The 25,480-nt window shown below is 42.9% G+C and overlaps 1 protein-coding gene across 2 annotated transcripts in view; it reads right to left on the reverse strand.

The window, feature by feature from the left end:
- Positions 1-25,480, reverse strand: part of CEP104 (centrosomal protein 104) — a 726,468-nt gene that overhangs the window by 465,299 nt on the left and 235,689 nt on the right. For both annotated transcript variants that reach the window (XM_085608861.1, XM_085608862.1), the window contains exons 9-10: positions 4,901-5,140; positions 3,662-3,862 (exon numbers count right to left, since the gene is read on the reverse strand). In XM_085608861.1, coding sequence (XP_085464987.1) covers positions 3,662-3,862; positions 4,901-5,140 — 441 coding nt within the window. The remainder of the gene's footprint in view (positions 1-3,661; positions 3,863-4,900; positions 5,141-25,480) is intronic.

Below are 25,480 nucleotides of genomic sequence, written 5' to 3' on the forward strand. Positions count from 1 at the left end.
GCGGACAGACTATGAAAAGTATCCAACTGACAGTTGGAGTTCAGGTTTGTCCAAAGTGGAAAAGAGCTTTTTCTCAGAAAAACAACAAAGTCTCTTTTCAGACTAGGACATAGAAACTTATTCAAACTTCCCTACTTCCAGGCTTTGGCGGGCCAAGCTACTTGGTGTATCTGACCTGCGCTCTGTCGTGGTGGGACTCAAATCGCACATAGGGCCTGGTCTACAATGACCATTGCCGATGTGCACTTATTAGTGCTGTGTTAACTTAATTTGAAAAAGAATCATATCTAAGATTCGTGGAGTAGGATTTTTGTTGTGTTATGGTTTCAACTCTCTGTTTTTGTTCTTCTAAATGCTTTGCACTTTCTCATTATGTTAAGCCTATCTGCTCTGTACCATAGCTACGAGGGTTTGAGCTCTGTTTTCAATTATTGAAAGATGTGACTTGACCCAATAGGATAATGACTTTATCACTTGTCTTGGACACCAACTTGTCCCAATTATCATTTCACTTTCTCACAGTCCGAAAACATAAGGTGATGATACCAAATGCCTTAAGAATGCAGTCTGGAAACAGTGCGTGGATATGTTCGCTCATTACAGCACCATATGCAAGTAATCCGCACAACGCAATAATCTGTTTAATGCACATTATGAAGCAATAGATAACTTGTATCAAGATAAACCTAGAGTAATGGAGCCCTAAGATAAATGAGGGATATTAAGATTTGGTCAGCTGAAATATATAGGGTAGCCTAATGAAAGTTAAATGACACCCAATACTATTCCAGACTATTTGAGAAATGTACAATACAGCACAGGAGAGAAATTAATGAGATGATAAAAATGAGGAAACAAGAGCTCTGCTCCATCTTCTGATTGGGCAGCAATTAGGGACATCCTTATTAAGGACCAAGGCTTGAGACCTTAACATCCAATGTGGTGATGTTCTTGGGATTTTCCCACAAGGTCTCTTTTTAGCACATGATGAGTACTCCCATTCACTCGATCCAGGGTGTAATCGCAATGGCTTTTGGGCAGAAGAAGGTGGTTGCAGCAGTTATGGACCTCTCCTACTAGGTCAGTGGAGCTTGAGAGTATCACTGGATTCAGTAAGCAATCTAGGGATGGAGGGGGAAAATTGGCAGTGGGCAGCAGCAGCTTTTCAGGACACAGTCTCCTAACAAGCAGAACTGGGAGAGGCTGCAGAGAGGCGAGGTATTCCAAAAAGCTGTGGATACAGTCCACCAGTCGGGTCTTCTAGAACATCTGGTCCGCTAATGCCACCAGCTGGGTTAGACTGATCTCACCCCACTAAAATTCCATGTAGATTTGATCTGTCCCTACATATGTTCTAATTTTATTATTAAAACTTGTCTCAATATATAATGTCTGTTTATCTCACAATACTACTGTTATCATAGGGACCACTGTGCTTTGAAATATTACCAATATCAGAGGGTTCTAGGAATCCTTAGTGTTTCCCTTGTACTATAAATACCAGCTTGGTTAAAGGCGAGCTCCAGATCAAAGGGTAGAGGCTATGCCTAGGCGAGTGCTATTGAAGGACATTGTAATTCCCCGCACGCCCTCCCTTAAGCTGCGCCCCAGGAGGTGGACCAGAGAGATGGCTGGATTAGCAACATTTTGAATTCATGCGAGGCCTTGAATGGGAAATGGCTGACAAGAGGAGGAAGAGGGAAGGTTTTATCTACAGCAAAGGATCTGGGCAGCAAAAGTGATACTGGATCCCGTCAAGGTGATACTGACCTCTCAAAAGAAAGAAAACCCTTTGAGATCGATCAACAGTTTCCTTGAAGAACTCTAACAAAATAGAGACTGGTATTCAAGCCATGGAGGGAGAGTTGGAGGGCCTAGAAGGACGTGTGGTCCATGTAACTTACACACCCTACTAAAAGTCACTGATATAGTTCAGGGATGGATGGTCTCACACCTTCTGAAACTGAACCCGTCAAAAACTAAAGTCCTCCTAATCTCCTGCAAATCCTTCTCTACACACTGAAATGTCTTATCAGGGTTCAACCCAGCTCAGAGCAACATGGTCAAATCTCTTGGTTTTAAGCTGGTATGCACACTGTCTTTGTCAGCACGAGTAAACAAAATGGCACAATCTGCCAAATTTCACCTTCACCAGCTTAAGAAAATCAAATATCTTCTCTCCTGTGAACAGCTAAGATTAGCAGTCCACACCTTTATCATCTCTAGAACTGAAGCAGGCAATGCCATGCTCGCAGGAATTTCAACATCAACATTGGCTCTGTTCAAAGCCATGTTACATTCCACTGCCAAGCTCATCTCTAAGGAAATACAAGATTCAACCATAGAGCCATGAAGCATACTCTAGTTTGAGTCACCACATGCAGGCACATGAATCATGAGGAACCAAAGAGCTTCTTAAAAACTTTTTTGTTTTTAAAGGAGCTGCTGGACCAATCAGGATAAATCTTTTTTTTTTTAAAGGAATAAAGTACAAAATAATGAGAAGTGGAGGGGGTGCAACAGTGAAGGGGTGGGGATGGAGTAGCTACAGACAAGCTGTGGGGCATTTTAACAACAGAAATTCCATGTACATGAATGGAGTGCTGTAAGAAAAAGAAAAAAGTAGTTCCCTGATGTGGCGCAGTAGAGGGATACAACTCAACCAATCAAAAGGAAGGTAAAGAAGCTATGATCCAAGCTAGGGAGAAAGAAAATCCATAGTATCGGAAGCAAATTAGATTGACACGAGCGCCAATCAATGACCATCTTGGGGCTGATTGTTAAGCATATGTATTGCCCACGTAGGTCTTTGAAAAACAACCAGCTTTGCTGAAAAAGTGGATTTGCAAGGCTCAATAAAGTGGTTTCTACAAAAGCAGCTAGAAGGATCACATTCCAACTGTATTGATGAACAACGCTGGGTGAAAAGGCACAGAAGAGACACAAGAAAATAGAAATGCTGTAGTGGAAGTGGCTAATAGGAACCAGTGGGACCTTCAAGCCAGAGGGTCTGCCAAGAAACCTGGTGTCTGCTTGGCGGATACTAGTTTGTGTTCCCAGATTTAAATAGGACCACAGTGCTGAATAGGAAAGAAATACAGGTGATCAAAAAATTATTCGTTTTCAAGAGAGTAAGTACTTCTCTATGGTTTCCAGTGAAACTGGTGGTAATATATGACGAAACAAGTGTAGACCTAATCGCAATTTGGTGTTTGTACATTTAAAAAAGCATTTTTGCATTCGCAAACAGCCCAACTGTGAATTGTGCTGTTTGCAATCTCAAACAAGCTTTATACATCTAACCTAAAGCGAGGATCCGTCCTCCTACCCGGCCTTATATCACTTGGTGTGTCCTTGGCCAGTATAGGAAAAAAAACATTTCACAGCAATACGGTGCTACATCATCTAAAGTCATTATTGATGTGTCAGACAGATAGAAGCACTGCATTGCATACAGAAGCCCACATTAAATCTACTTTAAATCCGCTTCTGAGGACATAAGCTCTGGCGATAATAATGGTGATTATAATGACTCAGAATCTAAACAAAAACACAGTTTTATTGGAAGTAATCTTACGGTCTGTATCTCCCATACCAGTTCAAAAACTACTGTTTTATTACACATCTAAGTATAAAGGAATATGCTTATTCAAGTATTTACCAAAGCTTCCCCAAATACTTCAATGGCAAAGGTGGCCTCTCTTAAGGCTTTCTCGGTTAAGGGCTCTGGTTCCCCAGTGATGCCACTTCTAGGGGTGTCGTTAATATCTTCATCATTGGGTTCAGCATCATAGTAAGGCATCTCTCCTGGCTGTTTACGATGGGCTGGAAGAGGCCTCTCGTCATATGGTAAAGCATCAACCTACAGAGCAAGTGGAATAATGGTTAATAAAGACCACTGAAGTCAACATTAGACTTCTTTAACATCCAAGAGGTTTTAGTTTATCTCATGCAGACAATATAGTGTACCGCTTGGATATCCCTTTACTTCGCATGAATGATTAATCACGAATAAGGCTCCCTATTTTCCGTTTTTACTGATTTTTACACATAAATACAGACAGAAAACATTCATTTTCTTGTCTGTATTTATTTTTAAGTGTGGATAAAAATGGAAATTGGGTGCTTTTTTAATAATTCTAAATACTGTCTGCCATGACTGTCAGGCCAATAGATGTGTGGATTGATAGATAATCGGGTTAAAAACAGAAAGGAATTTTTGTAATGAGGCTTTAACAGCAGTAGATATGCACAAGGTTGATAGTGAAATTTGCATTTTTCCATATAAGTACACCGATTTATCTTCTGAAGGTGCTCACAGCACTGAAACCTGGCAGACCTTCAAGCATGAGTGCATATTTATTGGTTAAATAAATGTGGAAATATGCTAATTTTAGCTTATAGTTTCTGCAAAACCCAAAATAAATATGGATAAATACAGATAAAATTAGCAAAAAATAAATATGGATAAATACAGACAGAAATGGCAGAAAAATAAATACCATAAAACCGGGAGCCCTAATCACAATAAATAAGGTCTGTCCACTGAGGTTAGTTTGGTTGCTGTGGGTTTTTTGGGAATGCAGCTTTCTGACTACAAAATAAAAAAGTGATTTTCTGAAGAGACAATTATTAATTAATGAAGTTACGACCATACCATGCAGCAAAAGAGAGGCCTGTAAATTATTTGATGAGTGAATGGACGTTTAGGACAGCACACACTGGACATAGGTTTGCCAGACACACAGAAAACAGTGTTACAGTTCTGTTTTAGTTGCCTGCTACTTTTCCATTCAATAATTTTTACGTGCAGCATCTGCACCTTCTCTCTTCCCTCTTGACACAGTCTAAGAAATTTCAGAGATGGTGATGAAAAACATTACCTATCTCAACAACTTACACTTATCCGTGGGAGAGCCTGCACAGGTGATAGTGGGGACAGAGGAGGAGTAGGAGAACGATGGGGAATAGGTTTAGGAGAGTTTAGTTTTGGAGGGGAATCTGCTGGTGGTGGTTCTCGTCTGTTCTTCTTCTCTAGACTTCTGTTCCTCTCACGTGGGGGAGACTCCTCCAGTTTCTGCTGATGAGGGCTCACGGAGTACATAAGGGGTTCAAGAGGAAAGTCTTGTGCTTTACGGATCTGGAGTGAAAAGAGGTGTAAAGAGAAATCATTACATTGGAGGCAAATAAACTGGGCGTTACAGTCTGCTACTAAAGTAGTTCACAAGGGGAAAATAACGCTATACCCAAAACATCTGAATGTCAGACAGAAATGACATGTGCAACATGGCGTAGTGTTTTAATTGCCGGTGTTACCACTTTGCTTGCAAAGGCAATATCACTGTTGGTTGTTGTTCCTTGATGATACAGCGCTCACAGCAAAAGCTCTACGTTGTTTGCAACCTTGTTAGTGCATTAAGTTAACGCCATAATAACGAGGTATAGAAAGCAAATTTACAAAAAATAAAAAACATAGCGCTCTATCTATATGGCAAAAGGGAGTGTTCAGTACTATAATCCTAAAATCTGCTCTTCCACCAACTCAAAGTGAACCAACATCTCCCAAAAAAAGTAAGCATTCAATTACTTTATTTAGATATGGGTTGTTTATGCAGAGCGCTACAAGCTAGGATTATTCGTCTCGGAGCACTGGGGTATAGGAAACAGAACACAGAGGTTTATAATAAAGAGGTGTAGGAGGGTGCACAATCCAACATTAAAACGATGGGAAAGCCTTGAAGGAAGGTATATAATTTAATTCAGTCGTAGGAGTCTTAATGCAGAATGTTGTCAAAGACAAGTAGATGGAATTGAAGAGCATGCTGGCTGAAGTCTGCAAAGCTGAAGCCATATGATTAGTGCAAGAGGTGCATTTTTAGGCCTCATTTCAACTTGAGGAAGCCTTGTTCCATCTTCAATGTAAGGTGGGGCATCAGGTGCTGAGTTCCTTAAAAGGGGCCCTGAACATAAAGAGCTCTGCCTTCAAATCTTTTCAATTAGGTATCTGAGTAGCTGGTTAGCAAAGGAATAACTCACACAACACGATGGATGAAGGGACAGCAAAAATGTCATCAGATAACCTACAGAATGACAGCGATTGCACGTGAGTACAACACACAAACTGTTGGCGTATGATCTTTGTATCATAGGAAACCAATAGAGTGATCAGAGGATTGAGGAGATGTGTTAGCTGCAGCTCAGGAAGTAACTGTGCTTTGGCACTTAATTTTGAAGTCTCTAAACTTTTTGTAGTAGGTTCTTCCAGAGATTAGTCAGGATGCTGTAACAAGTGTCAAGACAGGATATCACAAAGGCCAGCACCAGGATTATCTTCAGGGGGGAATTAGAAGAAGTGAGGATCTGATAAAATATGGTGCAGAGCAAGTTCAGTCAGCAAACTGACCTCCTCAACCAGGCTATCCAATAATAGTTATATCCTATCTTTAATACACTTCCTGAGGAATTAAAAACGACAAAGTAATAAATCAAATGTCAGACTACCTGTAGTGACCACAGTCTCGAAAATACACTGAGGGACAAAGCAAAAGATGCTCCAAGCACTAAGATCTAACCAATATATACTTATCATTACTTTCATTGGGGTTTCTAGTACCACAGAACCACAATAACAATACAACAACACATTTTTATTAGAAGTAAGTGGATTAGGGGTGTAGCCAGTCATAAGGGTTAGCAAATTATGCTTGTCACTTTGGATCAAATTAGATTGTTACTGCAGATGTTTAATCTTTGTACATAATCTAATCAATTATAATACCATAGGCTATCCATCACCATGTTCCTCTAAAGTTGGACAAGCATTCTTTGTTTAACCATAGAGTACACTGAGATGCACCAATGATCCTGTTAAAGGACACATGACATTAAAGCACCTTAATTCAGCAAGAAATACAAGTGGTGATTGTTCTTTGTAAAAAGTTGCTCTTATTTTAGTGCATTGTTAGAAGAACCTGGTGTGAATTCATCCACTGACCAAAAACTGTTGTTGAAATTATTACATTGTGACCTGTGTCTTTTAATGAACGCATATTCATTTCTAAGCCTGAGTGGAGAGCAACATAACCTACACACATAATTCATTAACTGACTAATGACACAGACCTGACACCCTTCCAAAGCAGATTGTAATATAGGTTAAAATTCATGACAATAATCGAGATCAAAAAGACCAAGACACTATGAAAGGCAAAGACTGACATTTTATTTTGGAATGTGGTTTTGATATTTGTGTACTATAAATCTATCAGCTTTTAGAAGACTAGAAAGATACATAGCAACTTTAACACATATATGCTGTTCTACCTTTGGGCTACGGGTATTAACACCATAAAGAGCACAAAACAAAACACACAACAGCTGAAATAGTAGCATAAGTATCCCTAACAGAGCAGTTGCGTCTCTCTACAAAAGCTCACAAACGTATCAATTGTCCAATGTCTCAATGTCATTTGAAGTGCATCTTTTCATTTCTCAAAACATTCTTTAAAGTATGCCTTATACCATAGCTATACCAATTTGGTTTCTTTCAAATGATAATTAATCAAATTTAGGAATACGTGGTTCTGAATACAAATGAAGATCCAGTGAAGAAATAGTTACTACTATGTATCCACAGGACATGGGGAGACCAAGCCAGTGTGAGGTGAGGTGTCTAACTCACTGGATTCCACCAGATCCCCATACCAGGCGTCTTTCAATTGGTGGTGATAATCTTTGCATCGGATCCATGGGGTACGACTGGATCAGAAGTGTAGGAAAGTGGGGTTCTGTTGCAATAACCCCCCACACACACTTTTTGCCAGACTACTGATGCACTTTGACTTGATGGTCAATGGTACAACAGGTATCTAGGGCACTGTGACCAGGGAAGACCCCTAAGGGCTGCAGCACTTATTGTGCCATCCTTAGAGGCCCTGCACCTTTACACACGCTCACACTGCCTTTGCAGGCTGCATGTTTTGGTGCAGAACAAAGTGAATAGTCGACTTGGAACACATCCCTGTGTGCCCTGGCATAGATCAGTCACTCCTCTGGGTGGGTGCCCTATACCAGTGGGGATGGTACAGGTGCATGAGCACTGTACCCCTACAGTGTCTAAGTCCATTCTTAGACATTGTAAGTGCAGTGCTGCCATTACGAGTATATGGTACTGGGAGTTTGTCATTATAAACTCCACAGCACCATAATGGCTACACTGAAAACTGAGAAGTTTGGTATCAAACTTCTCAGCACATTAAATCCACAATGATGCCAGGCTGAGTGGCTGTCTACAGCTGCCACCACCAGACAGGTTTATGGACCCCTGGGTCGAAAGCCTGCTGCTTTCTGGGGCCTGAAACAATGCACATCCTGCGACGAGGTGCCAAGCCTCCTCCCCCAGGATGGGCAGGGTTCACAAAGGGGAAGCTTCAAAGGCTTGTCGCCTTTGTGAGCTTCCCCAGGCCACTTGCTGCTTTCAGCAACTGGTCCACACTGGTTCTGACCCCCACTTTGGGCAGGAGAACCAAACAAGTGAGGAAGAGAGGTGTGCCCACCTCTGCCAACACCACCCCTCTGGGATGCGCGGTGAAGCACAACTCTCAGTCCCCGCCATCTTGCAGATAGGGGGGACACAGCGAACCAGGGACAGGCTCATGCCCTCCTCCCACAGGAGGGTGGCATAATAGGGGGTGTACCCACCCCATTGAAGGGACCCATTGGTCCCTGCCTTTTACCTACCCATAATGCCCCTAAATCTAGTATTTAGGGCCACCCCTGAGCCTTGCTTCCTCAGACAAGAAGAAACTACAAGGAGAAGAAGAAGAAGGACCAAACAACCGTGCAGCAGCTAACAAGAATAAGACGCCCACTGACTTGGCCCCAGCCCTACTGGCCTGTCTCCACCTCGAACCTGCTACTGCAAAATCCTGGTGTGTCCTGCAGCCAGCAACCTCTAAAACCCCAGAGGACCTGCCTGCCTTCAACCCCAAAGACTTTGTCTCCCATGACGACGGTACCTAACCAACCCCTAACTTCCCAACTTACCTCTCGAAGTGGTGGTCGCACCCAGGAGACTTTCGTCCCCAAGTCTGCAGTGCCTGTGCAAACCGTAGGTTCCCCATTGAAAACAACAGGGCGCCTGATGTTGAAACAGCACCCTGCACCCGGCCGCCCTAGTGCCGCTGAGGGTGCACCTTTGGTGCTACTTTGTTTTCCCACTTGCCCCGAGCTAAAGTACAGGAGCTTTGCTCCCACAACCAAGTGGACTGCTTGCCAGCAGCCACCAACCGGAGGCCCCCTATCCCGCATTGGATAACATTGGGCCTCAGCACTCTGCACCCGACCGTCCTAGTGCTGCTGAGGGTGTAACTAGAGTGCATCCTTTACCCTGGGGGACCCCTGAGCCTACCCCCAAAACCTCAACTCCCACTACCCAATACTTACCTCAAAACCGATAACACTATTTTCCTCCATAGGATAACATTGACTGTTTTTCTGTGAAAAGGTTCTAAGTGTGGAGTTTGAAAACCTATAGAAATTATATAAATCTGCACTAACAAAAACGATTTTACTTACCTGTTTACAGGAAATGTCCAAGAGTAGTATCGAGGTATACCACTCTAAGTAAGAAAAGTAATCTCAAAAGTAACTTACCTGTAATTTTACTAAAAAGCCCTTTCAAGTCTATGTACTGTATTTACAAAGTATTGCATTTCTCTTGTCGAGTAGGTCCTATATTACCCATACAGGACCTGTGCGCTTGGATAACATAAACTGTAGGATTGGTGGCAGACTAACTCTGAGCACCCCCAACGTGTGGCTGCCTCCGTTTTCTTCAGCACCAAGAAAAGTGACCACGGGAGTGCCTCAAGGGTCTACTTTGAGCCCCCTTCTCTTCAACGTTTATATCACACCGCTAATCTATCTGGCGGAGGAGCTGGGTGCTAAGATCATAGCTTACGCTGAAGATACCCAGCTCCTCTTTACGTAGAAGGAAAAAGATCTGTCCCGTGACTCAGCCAAAAACTGTCTTGCAGCAGTTTTTAAATGGCTTGCAGAGGCTCAGCTTAAATGCAATGAGGACAAGTCTGAGGTACTCCTTTATGGGTCCTTCCCTCCGCACTTCAGGGAGGACCTTACGCCTGCGGGTTACCCTATGCCTAACTCAACGGGGAGCCCAGTGAAGAATCTGGGGGTCTGGTTCAGTGAGGACCTCAGATTTTCCTGACAGATAAAAAAAGCTGGCCGGAGTATGCTTCGGCACATTGAAGCTACTCAGGAAATTTCTGCCATTACTGCCCAGACCAGGGAAAGAAATGGTGACTCGTGCCATCATCCTGTCGCGCATCGATTATGCCAATGCGTTATATATTGGTCTTCCCGGTTATCAGCTGAAAAAGCTACAGACCATTCAGAATACGGCAGCGAGAGTGCTGTTGGGCATTTCTGGCAGGTCTAGTACAACGCAAAATCTCCGGGATTTGCATTGGCTCCCGGTGGGGCAGCGTGTTCTGTTTAAGGCCCTCACTCTTGCCCATGGTGCCTTATATATAGCTGGGCCCCCCTATCTTAGGAGGCGTTTCAACTTCTATGTGCCTCAAAGACATCTGCGCTCCACAGCACAATGCCTCGCCGTCATACCGCGCTACCGGCTTGCTAGAACAGGGGTTAGCTCCCTTTCACTCAGGGCAGCCAAAGCCTGAGAAACACCCAGGACCTCAGGCTGTTTAAAAAGCAGTTAAAACCTTGCTTTTTAGTTAACATCCTGTCGCGTCCCAAACACCTCTGTCTTCTTCTAACTGGCTCCCACGCCGGGACACTCCTGAGTATCTGTGCGCACTATAAATGTCGTATAACATATGTTAGCCTGTTTGAATTAGCTAGCTCACAGTGCCACTAGAATCTCCTCTTATTGGGGAGAGAATAGTTTCTGGCAACCTTAGAACATGACAACCCTGATCCCTCAGGATCGTGGAAACCATGTACTACTTTTCGCTCAGTCACTCGTGCTCACTTACTTCATCTCAGAGATACACAGAATAATCAGTTGGGTGTTTCAATAAGGATTGTTATTCTCGTGTAAAATATATGAGCTGCAACAACCGTTAGACAGTAGCAGAGATATAGGATTAGCAGTACAGTGAATATAAAAGGATAGTACAGTTCTACCACTTTGCAATAAGCATGAATAAGTACATTAATATAAAATGCAGGATAAAAGTGTGCATACTCCTACGATGCATATCTAGATGTGCCTAAGTGCACCTAGCACGTGAGTAGGTGTAAAGCCAAGAATCCCTCTAGGTTTAGTCTAACCCCATTACCTGAAGCAAGAGAGTGTGGGACACCGTCCTGGTCTCGAGTTGGACACCCCACAAGGGATGTTTAGTCCACTGTCAGCTGGAGCATCTCCATGCAGGAGCCTCAGCGTCTTTAGTCAGTGTTTCGGCCTGGAAGTCTCCTTTCCCTCTAGCTAACACTAGCAGGAGGTGCTGTATTTATGCAGAAAGTATCTAAGGTTCCTCTGTTCCTTTGTTTCTTGTATTAGCCGTTTTTGGGTAGGAGGATGACGTATGGGATGAAGCTAGATATTATGCAGGTGGAATATAGCCCCTGCCTGGTTTCCAAGAACAGATTCCAAGATTAAGTCACAGAACACTATTGTTGAGGAAACCCTCCTTCTGTGCCTAGAACTAGGTAAAAGGTTCAATTCTAAAAAGGCTGGTTACTGTGTAGTGTAGGGGAGGTGATGGAGGTGAAAGGGTATGCTGCTACCCGGGCCTATATTAGAGTACCTATATGAAACATAACACCCACTCCTCTTCCGAATAGTCAACAATAATTAAATGCTAGCAAACCATACATTTATACTAGGTAGCAGTGCATAAAATGATCAGTGAGCCACTTAATAACATTTTAAAAACATTTTAAAAATTAAAAAATAGTGAAAAGGGGAAAAACGTTTTCTGAAAATAAGTCCTTTGGAATTGTTCCTTAAGTCACAGTCCTAAATGAGTTCGTTTATATAATTCAAACCACTACAAGCTGTTTAGAAGGACATGCTTTTTTAGTGAAAGTGTACATTTTAGGAAATGTTACAATTTTAGTGGAGTTTGGAAAAAAAAGGAAAATCAGAATTCTTTCTCAGCACACGATGACCAATTATAGATTAAGTGTCCTGGCTGGTAGACGCAACATCATCGATGCTTGCTGCCCCCAGGAGACGGACCTTGTTACCCCTCGCAGAGTACGTCAATGGTGCATAGATGAAATTCAGTGCTGCCAATAGCTGGTGTAGAGACAGCCGGTGCTGTAGTCGATACCTGGGTGCTAGTGGTGCTATTGGTGGAGCTGAAGCTCACCTCAGTTGTAAAACACACCTGCAGGTTCTCAAGGAATGCAATCATCAAGATAGGAATACGCTGGGGACATTGCCGAGCATGGGACCTCAAGGGTTCCAGCCTCGCATTTAAGTCCCCAGGCATGTGCGTCGCTAATGTCAGACAGAGGTCCAACACGCATTCGTCACCGCAAAACAAGCATCGAAGCACAGGTAAGATGCAGTCGATCCAGACTGGTCTAAACGACAGGAACCAAGAGGCGCCCAGTTTCCTTGGGGAAGGCCTGCCCAGATGTTGTACCATGCGTTCACTGTATTTTCCCTCCAGGAGAGCTTTTGCCATCTAGTTTGTGATTGACATTTACCTGCTACGCAATGGGCGGTCCAATCAGGAGTCCAGCTATTGAGAGCAGGAAGCCCTCCAAAAATGCTTCCTAATACGGAGTGTATAAAATTTGGAATAACTCCGAGGATAGTCTGAAAGGTGCTTACAAATCCTGACTCTATGGTCTTAAATAGGTGTACAATACCACTCGTATCAGACATGTTAAAGATACGAACCACCATTTCTGCAAAATGAAAGGGGCAGTTTGTATGTATAAGTGCCTGTATCTCGGTCGAGGTCCTTGCGACTTGAAGATCAAAGGTCTCTCGAGCGGAGCTTAAGGGTACGGTTTGTTGTAAAACCATGGCTTTCAGTCTGCTCAAAGTATCAAACTGTATAAAAGAAACATTCAACGATGGCCATAGTGGCGCCTCCCTGACTGTACTTGTTGGGGGAAACAATACTTCCATATAGCAAGTAACCCTGGAGTTCACAGTGACCGGATAGGCAATGCCCGGAGGCATACCACAGCAACCTTGATTGTTCAGCATCAAGTAACTCCCATTCGAGAGCAGCTCGCATACTGGTGTAATCACGGAAGCTGGAGTCCCTTTCATGTGGCAAGACAAGTTTGCTACCGACCTATTACATGTTCCGTGCAACGAAATGTCCTGGTACATGAGAGAACCGCTTAAAGTGTTCTTGCAATTTAAACCACTCCGGCATCTAAATCTATATGGTAATTCCCAGGATTCCTTAATGTATTCCTTACCCATTTTTTCATATCTGCCTGCCTGCCTCTGCTCAAGGCAATATTGAAACTGAAACGTAGTGACCGGTAGAGTTATATGGCCATGGATTAGCCATTCAGTAGAAGGTGGTTCCACCACTGTAAATGGTAGTCTATACAGTTTTTCAATACGCAGCGTTGTATATTTAGCTCCCCTTTGTGCCATTTCAACCTGTTTATCTGTTAGATTATATTCAGAAAACAGAGACGTAGTGTTGATAAAACGCCGAGGCACATAGCCTGCACATAAAGATTGCAGCGTCCAGCTTAATATCATTATAGAACGTACCTGAGATTGCCTGTGTTGTAATATGGCCAAATCTTGTTCTAGTATGTCTATCGCAGAAGACACAATGTTGCCTAAGAATAAATCCAGGAGGTCAAAGTTGTTAACCCGTTGTCTACCAAAGCTAGTGATTTTTCTAGATTTATATGGTCTATTTCCCTTATTCTCTTTGCGGCCTCTTGTTGGGATGTTTTCCAGATTTCATTGTAGGCGACATAGATGCCAGCATATATGAAACGGTTTCGATGATGTTTCCTGGGAACTTGTAGAAAATCCCTAAGATCCATGTCCGGTGAGAGTAAGGATAAGTGGTTGTTTCACTTCTGTGAGTGTTGAGGTTTCTTGCCAATCAAGGCACAACTTCCCAACACTAGAGGATGCCACTACCCCTCGGTGTTCTCTTTGTACATAACAAGGGTCTGGCCTGTGAATACTGAACCCTTCGGTAATACCCAAGAATCCTTTATGACATCTGTTTGTGTCTGAGGGGCAAACTAACCCTTTTTTCCAATTAGGGTCTGTTCTATTGTACTGTATTATGTCATCTACTTGCCCCTTCCTGTGATGTTGAATTCTGCCACCCCTCCATCTGTGATGGTTTAGGAAACCGAGGTGTGTTCGTGTCCTTGTTCTTGGCTAGTCCAAGACACTATGTTGCACAGTGTCATTTAGAAATATAATCTGCTGTGAAATGAGGCATGTTCTAAATAGCGCTTCTGTTCCCTAGACTTGCCAGTCCCTAGAACCCCTGACTGATTTTAAGTCTATTGTGTCCTTCCATAGGTCAAAACCCTGTTCAGACAGTTGGGCAATAAAGGAAGCAGAGTAAATCCGTTTGGTGATAGTTGGCATAATTTTCAGTGCCGATGTCCGTGAAACCTTATAATAAAATGAGGTCGGGTCAGTGGTGTTAAACCCAGAAAAATATGAACATTTCTGTTCTGTGCAAATGTCTGCAAACTACTTTTCGGTGGTGTAGGGCAATGTTCACATTGAAGGTATTCAAAAACATTTCTAGGTGTTATTGATTTGTGTAAAAAATGATGACCATAATGTTGGTGACAGTACAATGTGTCATATTCTGAAGAACCTTCTAACATTTCAGTATTAGAAAATGATGAAGTTTTTTCTAAATCAGACAACATGTTACTAACAGTTTGTGTCCCAATCGTCAGAAAATGTACTGGAGGTAATGATATCACTTAAAGAAATTTTAAATACATGAGATAGTTTTAAAAAGCTCGGTCGGGCCGAATACGTCGAAATAAACCTTGTCCCATACTATACCATCTGTTATAGGAACTGCTGTGATGTTCATTGATGACAAATCTCTTTGTTCACGATGTGATGATTGATGTGGCTTTAAAATCAAGTTGACCTTTTGGGCTGTAGAGCTTTGCTGGAGGTATCTTCCATTGATAAGCATGCTAAAAGTTATAACTAAGCCTAGCCAGAAAAGAAAAAACAGTAACCCAGTAATTACCCACAGTTGTACCCAAGGAGATACCAAGTATGTCTTTTTAAGAACGTTCTTGATTTGTTGCTTACATGTTTGTTGGGCTGGCGTTGTTTCCGGTTCACTTGGATCCAAAGAAAACATATCAAAGTTCACGAAGTAGCCAGAAGCAGATCAATCAATTGTTGGAATTGCATCGGGGTTAGTTGAAATTGCATTTTGCTCTCATCGAGGCATGTTGATGTAGACATCTGTATTTGGTCTGATCGCAACTTGTGAGTTATTTTGACTTTGGTTTCGAAGTTGTACTTGGGGTTCAAAGGGAAAGAGTTCCATAGCATTGTTGTATAGTCCTTCATTCTGCACAGGAGGCTCTTCAAACGTGATGAGTCTTTCTGTTTGCACTTCTTGAATTGTAGTGAGAGGAGGGCGTCTGCTACTGTGGAGTCCATGAGGCCTACTGCTTAGTTTCGGCCACATAGTGTGGTTTGATTAGGTCGATTGAGACAAATCTTTTTTCCTTTTTGCCGGCAAGAGGCGGCAAAAGTACAGTTCTTGTTCCTTGAATTGCTAGGACAGGTACAGGTTTTCTGTAGGATAGTCCGAATTCTTTTTTGTCTGCTATCTTCTCTCTGACCAGATTCCCCCCCTTTTGGGATCCAGACAGGTCTTGCCGTGACTGCCTTGACTTCCCCAGTGGCGGTCTGTTTTTTGTGGACGTTACTCTAATGTGTCTTGGATTCATTTACATCCTGTAAAACAGCCAAACGATCATGGATATCAAATGGTTTCTCATCCGCCACTGTGCCTTCACAATCAAGATCAGGTACCCACATTCTCGTCCCAAATAGGACCTCATATGGCAGTGGTTCCCAAATTGTGTGCCGTGGCTCCCTGGGGAGCCATCAGACCTAGCCAGGGGAGCCGCGCACCAAGCATTTTAATGCATTTAATGTTGAAGGGTCTGTTGACTTCAGTTAAACTAATTAGACTTAAACGCACGATGTTGATGATTTGTAAGTGACATTATTAAAGCTGTAAACGTAGTGCTTAATTGATGGCATGTCGGGGGAGAGTACCTCCATATTTCACTGTATCACCACGTTCCAGCACTGCCAAAGTAAGCGGAAGCTGCCTGATTTATTTAGTTAAGACCCGTGAATAGTTTCGTTTTTTTGCCAAATGCATTTTACACAAATGCAAGTTATCAGGAAAGTACGGTTGTACTGTCTATTAAACACACTATTATGTATTATTAAGTATTGACATTTGTACTTGAATCTTAGGTACTTCCAGTACACATTTCTTTCATTACACACACATTTCCTGACAAGCCTGCTCGCTCCTTCAGCACAGGGAAGTAAAACACCATATACGGCATAATGGCAACATTTGGAAGCAAGAAAGAGGGACATTTATAAAATATATATATATCAGAGTAATTTATTTAGCTTGCATTGATTTGGAGGCAATTTTAGGGAGGAGACAGCAAAAATAAAGCTGTATGTGGTTTAAAAAATCGTGAGTCACCCTATGGAGACAGGTGTGTTGGCACGTATGCATGGGTAGAAATGGAAGTGCATGCAAATATTCTTCAAGCGCAGAAACACTTTGGCAATGGAGCCTACATGCATATGGGTCCTATCTAGCACTGTAAGTGGGATAAAAAGTTTGAGAGGGTACTCTAAACAAGGCATGGGCAGAGAAGTGTAACTAGGAATATTTTATTAGAGGAGCCGCCTTAGTAATACAAAACACCCTTTGTATATGTCTATAAAACCTTAATCAGCTTCATCCCAATTATATTCAGTGAGAAAAATGCAAGTACTCCAAAGGCCGGGCTTACATCCCCTCCACCCTCCCAAAAAAGTAACAGTGGGGAGCCACGGGCAATGGCCAATGGGTCAAGGGAGCTGCAGGTCAAAAAAGTTTGGGAACCATTGTCATATGGAGTGACAACCCCTAGAGAACTTCTTGGCTGATGTGGCGTGCTCTCTGAACCCCATATAAGTGATTGACCCAACTACCTACCTTGCCTAATACCCTGGCTGTTAAACATTGCTTTAAGTACCGTTTTTTCCTCTCCACAAGCGAATTTCCCTCAGGATGGTACAGAGAGGAATACCGCAATGCTACATCCATACTTTCTATGGCCTCTTTGTAAGCCCGAGAGCTAAACGCCGGGCCATGGTCAGACTTTAATGTGCCAACTGCTTATGTCCCTATAAAGATTTGCAAATCTTTTATAACAGTTCGAGCGTCAGCCGAGCGCCGAGGCCAAACCCATAGGAATCTTGAGCATGAATCCACTGCCACCAATATATACTTGTAAGCCCCATCAGATTGTAAAGGGCCGCAGTGGTCCAGATAAACACAAGTGAGAGGTTTGTCAGATTTTAATAATTGTGTCTGTGCTGGGCATGTTACTGTGGAGCCTTTCATCTCTTGACAGATATCACATTTCAATACATTTTCTTTCGTTTGTTTTGCTGGACCTGGCGCTACAAGGAAATAGTGGCTGTAACGCCTGTATGCGCAGAGCCCAAACCCTCGTGTGCTGCAACAATCAAACCTTGTATACAATCCATATGAACCCTGAAAGGAACGAAAGGAACACGTATCAGTATCCTGATACCTGTCAGGTTTCCGAATATTATCCCTATTGCGAAGGTTGTACCTCTTTTCAGAGTGCTCCTGTGGAGGAGATCTACCTCGGGATACAGATCAGTCTTGTTTAAAGCTTTGTTGTTTTTTATTGTCCCACTTCTTTTAAGAAGAAGTAGGTGTCTGCTTAGAATGTCCTTTTCAGGACTGCCCATCAGTTGTGGTTTTAAAGCTTTCCTACCCAAACTGTCTCTGCCTAATTCTGCTTATTCAGCTTCAATTATTTTGGGTAGTTCGTGTTGTTGTTCTAACGGGTTGAACTCCCTTAGGCGTTGGCGGATTGCCACGGACGCTGCTTCCCCTTTAATATTAGCTAGGATTATGGCCAATACCTGGTCGAAGTTATTTAGTAACTTCATCCCTAAGTTCAGAGCAAACTCTGCCCCGTTCTCGTTTTGTATTTGTCTCAGTACATCTGGTATCACCGCTAATGAAGGAATACCATGAGTTCTGGTATAAATGGCAGCAATGATTGTACCCCAAGTGGTACAATCCTCTAATTGTGGTGTTATTACCATGGGCAAGCAGATTGTTAACATTCAGTGTTTTTCAAATGGGGTAGTATTTGGGAATACTGCCTCTAGCGGTGTTATTTTCTGAGCTACCCAGAATGGCATTTGTTTGCGTTTTGCAGGCATTTTGCCCATTACTGTGTGTAATGTTTGTGGGGAAATTTTAGTTGCTGTACTCTGAGAATGAGTTCCCTGTGTTGCAACTGTTGCTGGTTGGACTGTGAAAGTCTCCATGACGAATTGCATCAAGATTCTGTAAATTTTAATTAAATCTCTGTGTTGGATGAGTAATTCTGGCTGTGGCATTATTTCAATGTCAGGATGAGGAGTGTAGCCTGCTAATATAGGCCATGTTGCTCCTGGTCTTCCTAACCGACCAATCCTTACTCTTCCTCTTAAGTGGGGTAGGGCGCCATTGAACCAGTAAAAATGTTCCTGGTAAGTGAGTGGAATCTCTATGTCCTCGACCGGACCATATTCTGCTGGTGCATCTCCATCTGTGTAAGAGTGAAATGCATGTGTTCTTGCATCTGCTTCTGGGAATGCAACCCACAAATAGAATACCTCTGTTTTGTTTGATTTGTATGCCTCAATCACGAAAGCTACTAAGCCACCCCTCGCTGTTAAACTTTTTTTTCCAACAGTTTTAAGGTGATAGTAGGTCTGAATTTAGGTGCAATTAAAATTCGGTCCACTTCTTCATCTCCTACTGAGACGCGTCGAGCCACCACCGTGTTATCTCCCTCAGTCATTTTGTAATGAAGAAGTGTGTTCAAGGGAACTGAAGATAAGGTTTTATGCACAACTGTTTTAGGAACACTATGTCCTGTCAAGCTTGATTAACCAGCAGCCAATAAATAGGATATTTTGCCTATTCAGCTGTGGCAGAGTTTGTGCCCACCCACTCCAGACGTCTCTGGTGTTTTGTGAGTAGAGGTCTCTGAGAATAAGCACGACTGAACTACTCAGATTCAACTGTTAAATAAGTACCAAACCAAAGTTGGTGGCGCCATGTCGTGTAGTTCCTATATTACCCATACAGGACCTGTGCGTTTGGATAACATAAACTGTAGGATTGGTGGCAGACTAACTCTGAGCCCCCCACCGAATATGTTAGCCTGTTTGCATTAGCTAGCTCACAGTGCCACTAGAACCTCCTCTGATCGGGAGAGAATAGTTTCTGTCAACCTTAGAACATGTTATGTTATATTACTGGGTATTTGTTAAGCGCACGGCTACTCCCAAGAGTGTCCCGGCGCTAATCATAGAACCCGTATCAAAGATAATCAACAGTCAGGTACCACAGACACAGATCATGGAAATAGTGATGTTTTTAGTTTATGACGAAAGCGCAAAAGATCAGGTTCCTGGCGTAGATCAGAAGGAAGATTATTCCATAGAGCAGACGCCAGTACCTGAAAAGTACGGCCTCCATGACGTGAAAGAAAAAACCTGGGAGTGTAGAGCCGTTGGGCAGAAGAGGACCGTAGCGTACGTAAAGGTACATAACATTGGCAGCGAGCCCTTAAATAAGGTGCGCCAATGTTATGAGAGGCCTTAAAGGCCAGTACCAGAGCTTTAAAAAGTATCCTCTTACCAATGAAGAGTTCTCAAAAGAGGGGTCGTATGGGTACGTCGATCGGCAAGAAAAATCGCTCGGGCAGCAGCATTCTGAGCCACCTGGAGACGATTAAGGAGATATACAGGTAGACCCAGATACAGAACATTCACATAGTCGAGGCGAGATAATACCAAGGCCTGGACGACTATCCTTCTGTGCGATTGAGAGAGCAGTGGAAGAAAGTTTCGCATCATCCTGAGTAAGCCAAAGCAAGTGCCTACCACTGACTGAACCTGGGCATTCATGGAGAGCTTACTGTCCAGTTTCACCCCCAGGTTCTTAACCGTGGTAGCCAGGTCGGAGGGCGGAGACATATTTGAAGGCCACCAGTCACGCCAATTTTCATCTGGTGCCCCGCCAAAGAAAATCATTTCTGATTTATACGAATTGCATCTCAGGTGATTAGTGTTAAACCAGCGAAAAACTGCCGAAAGGCAGCGCTTGATGGACAACCCATCCAAGACTTCACCCTTGGCACAGGTGAATAGCAGTTGAGTATCGTCTGCATAAGAGACGATTCTGGCGCCGAAGGATTCAACCAACAGTGCCAGAGGAGCTACATACATATTAAACAATGTAGGGCTCAGGGTGGAGCCTTGGGGGACTCCTACATTCATAGCTTGAATGTCGGCCTCAAATGGAGGGGACCAAACAGTTTGCTGTCGGTTAGTTAAATAAGATCTAAACCAATGTAAGGCGGTGTGCCCGATACCGCACCTCCAAAGACGATCAAGGAGAAGGTCATGGGGTACGGTATCAAAAGCTGCCGACAGGTCGAGCAGGACCAACACTGCTCGCCCGCCTTTATCCAGGGTGACTTTTATCGACTCAGAGATCTCGAGGAGAGCGGTTTCGGTGCTATAATTAGCACGGAAACCAGACTGACTGGAATGAAGAATGTTGTAAGATTCTATAAATTCTCCGAGAATATGATTGACATGTTTCTCCAGATTTTTAGATAAGGCCGGAAGTAATGAAATGGGTCTGTAATTACTATCCTGTAAGGGGTCCGCAGAGGGTTTTTTTAGCGGGAGAATTTTACCCAATTTCCATTGCTCCGGAAAGGTCCCCGAGGAGAGTGAGAGATTCAAGATTTTATTAACTGCAGGATTGATAACCTCAGCAATAGAGGCCAGGGTTTTGCTGGACAGGGATCAGCTGGGGAGCCATACTTTAGAGAACGAAGAAGATGTAAAGAGTTCTCTAAGGAAATAGCAGGGATATGAAGGGAGAATAGTTTCTGTCAACCTTAGAACTTGACAACCCTGATCCCTCAGGATCGTGGAAACAAATGTACTACTTTTCGCTCAGTCACTCCTGCTCACTTACTTCATCTCAGAGATACACAGAATAAACAGTCGGGTGTTTCAATAAGGATTGTTATTCTCGTGTAAAATATATGAGCTGCAACAACCGTTAGACAGTAGCAGAGATATAGGATTAGCAGTACAGTGAATATAAAAGGATAGTACAGTTCTACCACCTTGCAATGAGCATGAATTAATACATGAATATAAAATGCAGGATAAAAGTGTGCATACTCCTACGATGCCTATCTAGATGTGCCTAAGTGTACCTAGCACATGAGTAGGTGTAAAGCCAAGAATCCCTCTAGGTTTAGTCGAACCCCATTACCTGAAGCAAGAGAGTGTGGGACACCGTCCTGGTCTCGAGTTGGACACCCCACAAGGGATGTTTAGACCGCTGTCAACTGGAGCGTCTCCATGCAGGAGTCTCAGCATCTCTGGTCAGTGTGTCAGCCTGGAAGTCTCAGTTCGCTCTAGCTAACACTAGCAAGATGTGCTGTATTTATACAGAAAGTATCTAAGGTTCCTTTGTCCCTTGTTTCTTGTATTAGCCCTTGTTGGGTATGAGGATGACATATGGGATGAACCTTGTACGCTGATATTATGCATGTGGATTATAGCCCCTGCCTGGTTTCCAAGAACCCTTATGAATATTCATTCATACTGTGTCAGTCTAAATTGAAGTCATAGAACACTATTGTTCGGGGAAACCCTCCTTCTGCGCCCAGGACTAGAACTAGGTAAAAAGTTCAATCCTAAAAAGGCTTGTTACTGTGTAGGGGAGGAAATGTAGGTGAAAGGGTATGCTGCTAACCGGGCCTTTATTAGGGTACCTATATGAAACATAACACTCTGAACCCATACTGGGAGTCAAAACAAAGTGCATGTACAATTTCAATTCAAACTCTGCATTACTACTGTAAAGTATTTATTGCGTACCTGTGCCAGGCTTGCTTGGTTCTAGAAAATAAAATAACTAAAAGAATATTTTCATACCAAAACAATTGGTCTGAAGTTCAGTCTTTGATTGTGTGAATTCATTTGCTGACAGTGTGTACAACAAATGCTTAACACTGTCCTCTGATACTGCCTTACTGTTCGACCACACTACCACAAATAGAGAGTGAGGTGCTATCTAACTTTACCTCTGCCTACCTTTGGGGTTCTGCAGGACTCTGTGCACACTATACCTCACTTTGGTATAGTATATACAGAGCCAGCTTCCTACAAGAAGGAATACCCACTGGCTAGAATCCAGTAGAGGACCCTCCCACACCCTTAGGCTCAAATGCACTCCAGAGGGGTCAGGCCACCCAGAAATGATGGGCTGTTCTCACAGAACGTGTGTACATGGACGGGGGTTGCTCTGGAAAATCGGTATAGCGCAGAGCGGACCCTGGCTGGGGCTTCCGTAGGAGCAGGGCCTGGAGTCCCAATACTCCCTCGTCTTGTCTGAAGATTCAAATGGACGCATAGAAGTTTAAGACCTCTTCAACTTTTTAGACCTTTTGTTTGACTGGGACAACGACAGTCAGCGAGCGGTCCCGGGACCTTCCACGCCACCGGGATCTTGATTGTTGCTGGGCCGTCAGACATCTGGCGACGTGGAGCTTGAGGGAGCGCCTTCGGGTGCATGGTGCAGCAATCCTCTCAGGCATTTGAGTCATGGTCTTTCTCAAGGCACCATAGACAGACCAAGTGGACGGTCGAGGGCCTATCTGTGACAGGCGCCACATGGTTTAAAACCATCTGCTTTCTTGGGAGACAACCATGTCGCACAAGGATAAAGGATTTTTTCTCGAAAACGTATGACAAAAATATGAAAAAAGCAAGTCAAAAAGTGATTGAGGGGTAGCTCTTCAAAGATCTGTGCTACCTGGCGCGGAGAGGAAGAATGGATGTCATCGCACCAAGGTGGCGCCTATATAGCTAGCACGTGCGTTATTTTCGACGCCAACAAATAGCTGAAGGACGTTACCTACCGGCACACAGGACTACTGCTCGAAAATTTACGGATCTAGTCTGACGCCTGGGGATAATTCTAAGATAAGGAATCTGAAGCTAGGAGTCTCTAACAGAAACACCAAACAATCGCAAGTGTAATATTACATCACTGGCTTTTTGCAATTGTTGGTTAGGTGTGATTGCCAACAAGAGTAAGTATGCATATATAGGAGTAAATTAAAAAATATAAAGTGGAAACTATTATAGCCAAAAGTGAGAATAGATTTTCAAATCTTGTATTATACCTACAGATAAGCAGACTATGTTTGCTACACTAGTCCTATTGTTTGCACTTGTGGGACTATTAGTACAGTCACTTTTGAGGTTGACTTTCTTTAGGTGTAGGAGGACTGAATGGTTAAGCAAAAGGTAATTTGAGGTTCCCTTTGTAGAATACATAGACCTATTGGTTGCTCTTATGTCTGCCCTGTTGCATTATAGATGCTTTTCAAATTATTTGAGAGTCTCCCTAGGACGAGGACAAGATAACATTAGATTGGACTACAGCTAATAGATACTCTTCAGTATGACATCACACATGGGAAATAAGTCCAGAAGCTTGTAATGTTCCTTGAGCCCTGTGTCTTTAGAGGATTATGTTGAATGATCATCTGTTACCATCCTCATGTTCTCAGGTTCTCTAAATCAAATTATTTGCTTCTTCTTGGAATTGGTTTCAATGTACTATAATCAACACACTGGTATTGATGATGCTAACTGATATTCAATATCAATGTTAACCCTTCAACTGCCTATGCAGGACATTATCTACAAGCTCCCAGGATATTGGGTATCATTTAGCTTCTGGTTGTCTGGACAACATGCTCTGTGAGCTATAAAAGTTTCTAGATTTTTGCTTTTTGAGAGACCTAAATTTTCACTTTGACGTTTTTAACTCCCAGTCCAAGATTTACCTTCCCTTGATTTGAAACTTGTTTGTAACCCAGGCCACATTTGCTTGATTCTGTATTTATGAACATTTCAAAAACGGATACAACAGCTTTAATTTCACTTTCTCAGATGGAACATTTTGTGGTTCCTTTTTGGCTACCTACTGACTCCAGGCAGTCTGGGACTAAAGTACAAACTGCAATTTTCTCCAGGAGCCCTTGGTCTCAAGTCTCCTGGAATATTTTTGTTAATCCCTCAGTCACACCGCTCAACATGGAGGGTGATGTTTGTAATGCTGCTTTGAGCTTTCATAAATGGTTAGCGAAATCAATTAGGGCCAGAAGTAGGTGGCCAAATAGCGATCGGTAACGCTGAAATTAGCAGAATTCCAGCGTTACCGATCGCTATTTGGCTGCGAGCAATATAGGCGAGTTTAAACCTACTAGCAAAATAAGGAATCGCAAAATTGTGATTCCTTATTTTGCTCTTGCATTTAAGGAATCGGTAATTGCGATTCCTTAAATGCAATGTAAGTAGAACAAAAGTAAGTGCACTTTAGCCTTAAGGAATTGCTAATTACCACCAACTTCAAGTTGGTGGTAATTATCGATTTCCTTTAAAAAGGCACTTTTTTGCTTTTTTTAAAGTGCCATGTGGCACACATTCATGCCCTTAGGGCAAGTATGTGCGCCACATGTGCACACATGCACATTTCAGGGGTGCAACAGGGTGTCCTTTTGGCGCCCTGGCACCCTTGAAATAGCGCCCGCTATTTGCCATTCTTTAATACCAAATCGCTAATAGTAAATATCTTCCCATTCATTCCTATGGGCCTCCTAGCCCATAGGAATGAATGGCTAGGTACTCCTTATTAGCTAATCTCAATTTGGGATTCGTTATTAAGGAACGTTAAGGAATCGCTAATATTTTAGCGATTCCTACCTACATTCAATTTTGAGAGTCCTTAATAGCGAATCGGTAAAATTCGCTATTAAGGACTCGGTATTTCGGTTTTACCTACATCGGGCCCTTAATGCCATGGAAAGTGTTCATGCTCATAGGCACTGGCCTCCTCTCCTTGGTACTCAGAAGAGCTGTGCATAGGGAAGCTAGATTCCAAGCTCTGGAAGAGTAAATGGAGTTCCACTTATCATCCTAAGTATAAGAAGTGTATAGGCCAGCTATCAAGCATTATAACAAACTTATCCAAGCGGCACACTGATCCTATTTTACCAAACAATCAAGGCGGCCAGCAATTCCCAGCATGCAATCTTTAAAAGTGTT

The sequence above is a fragment of the Triturus cristatus genome, chromosome 1_2 (genome assembly GCF_964204655.1).
Source record: "Triturus cristatus chromosome 1_2, aTriCri1.1, whole genome shotgun sequence".
NCBI lineage: Eukaryota > Metazoa > Chordata > Amphibia > Caudata > Salamandridae > Triturus > Triturus cristatus.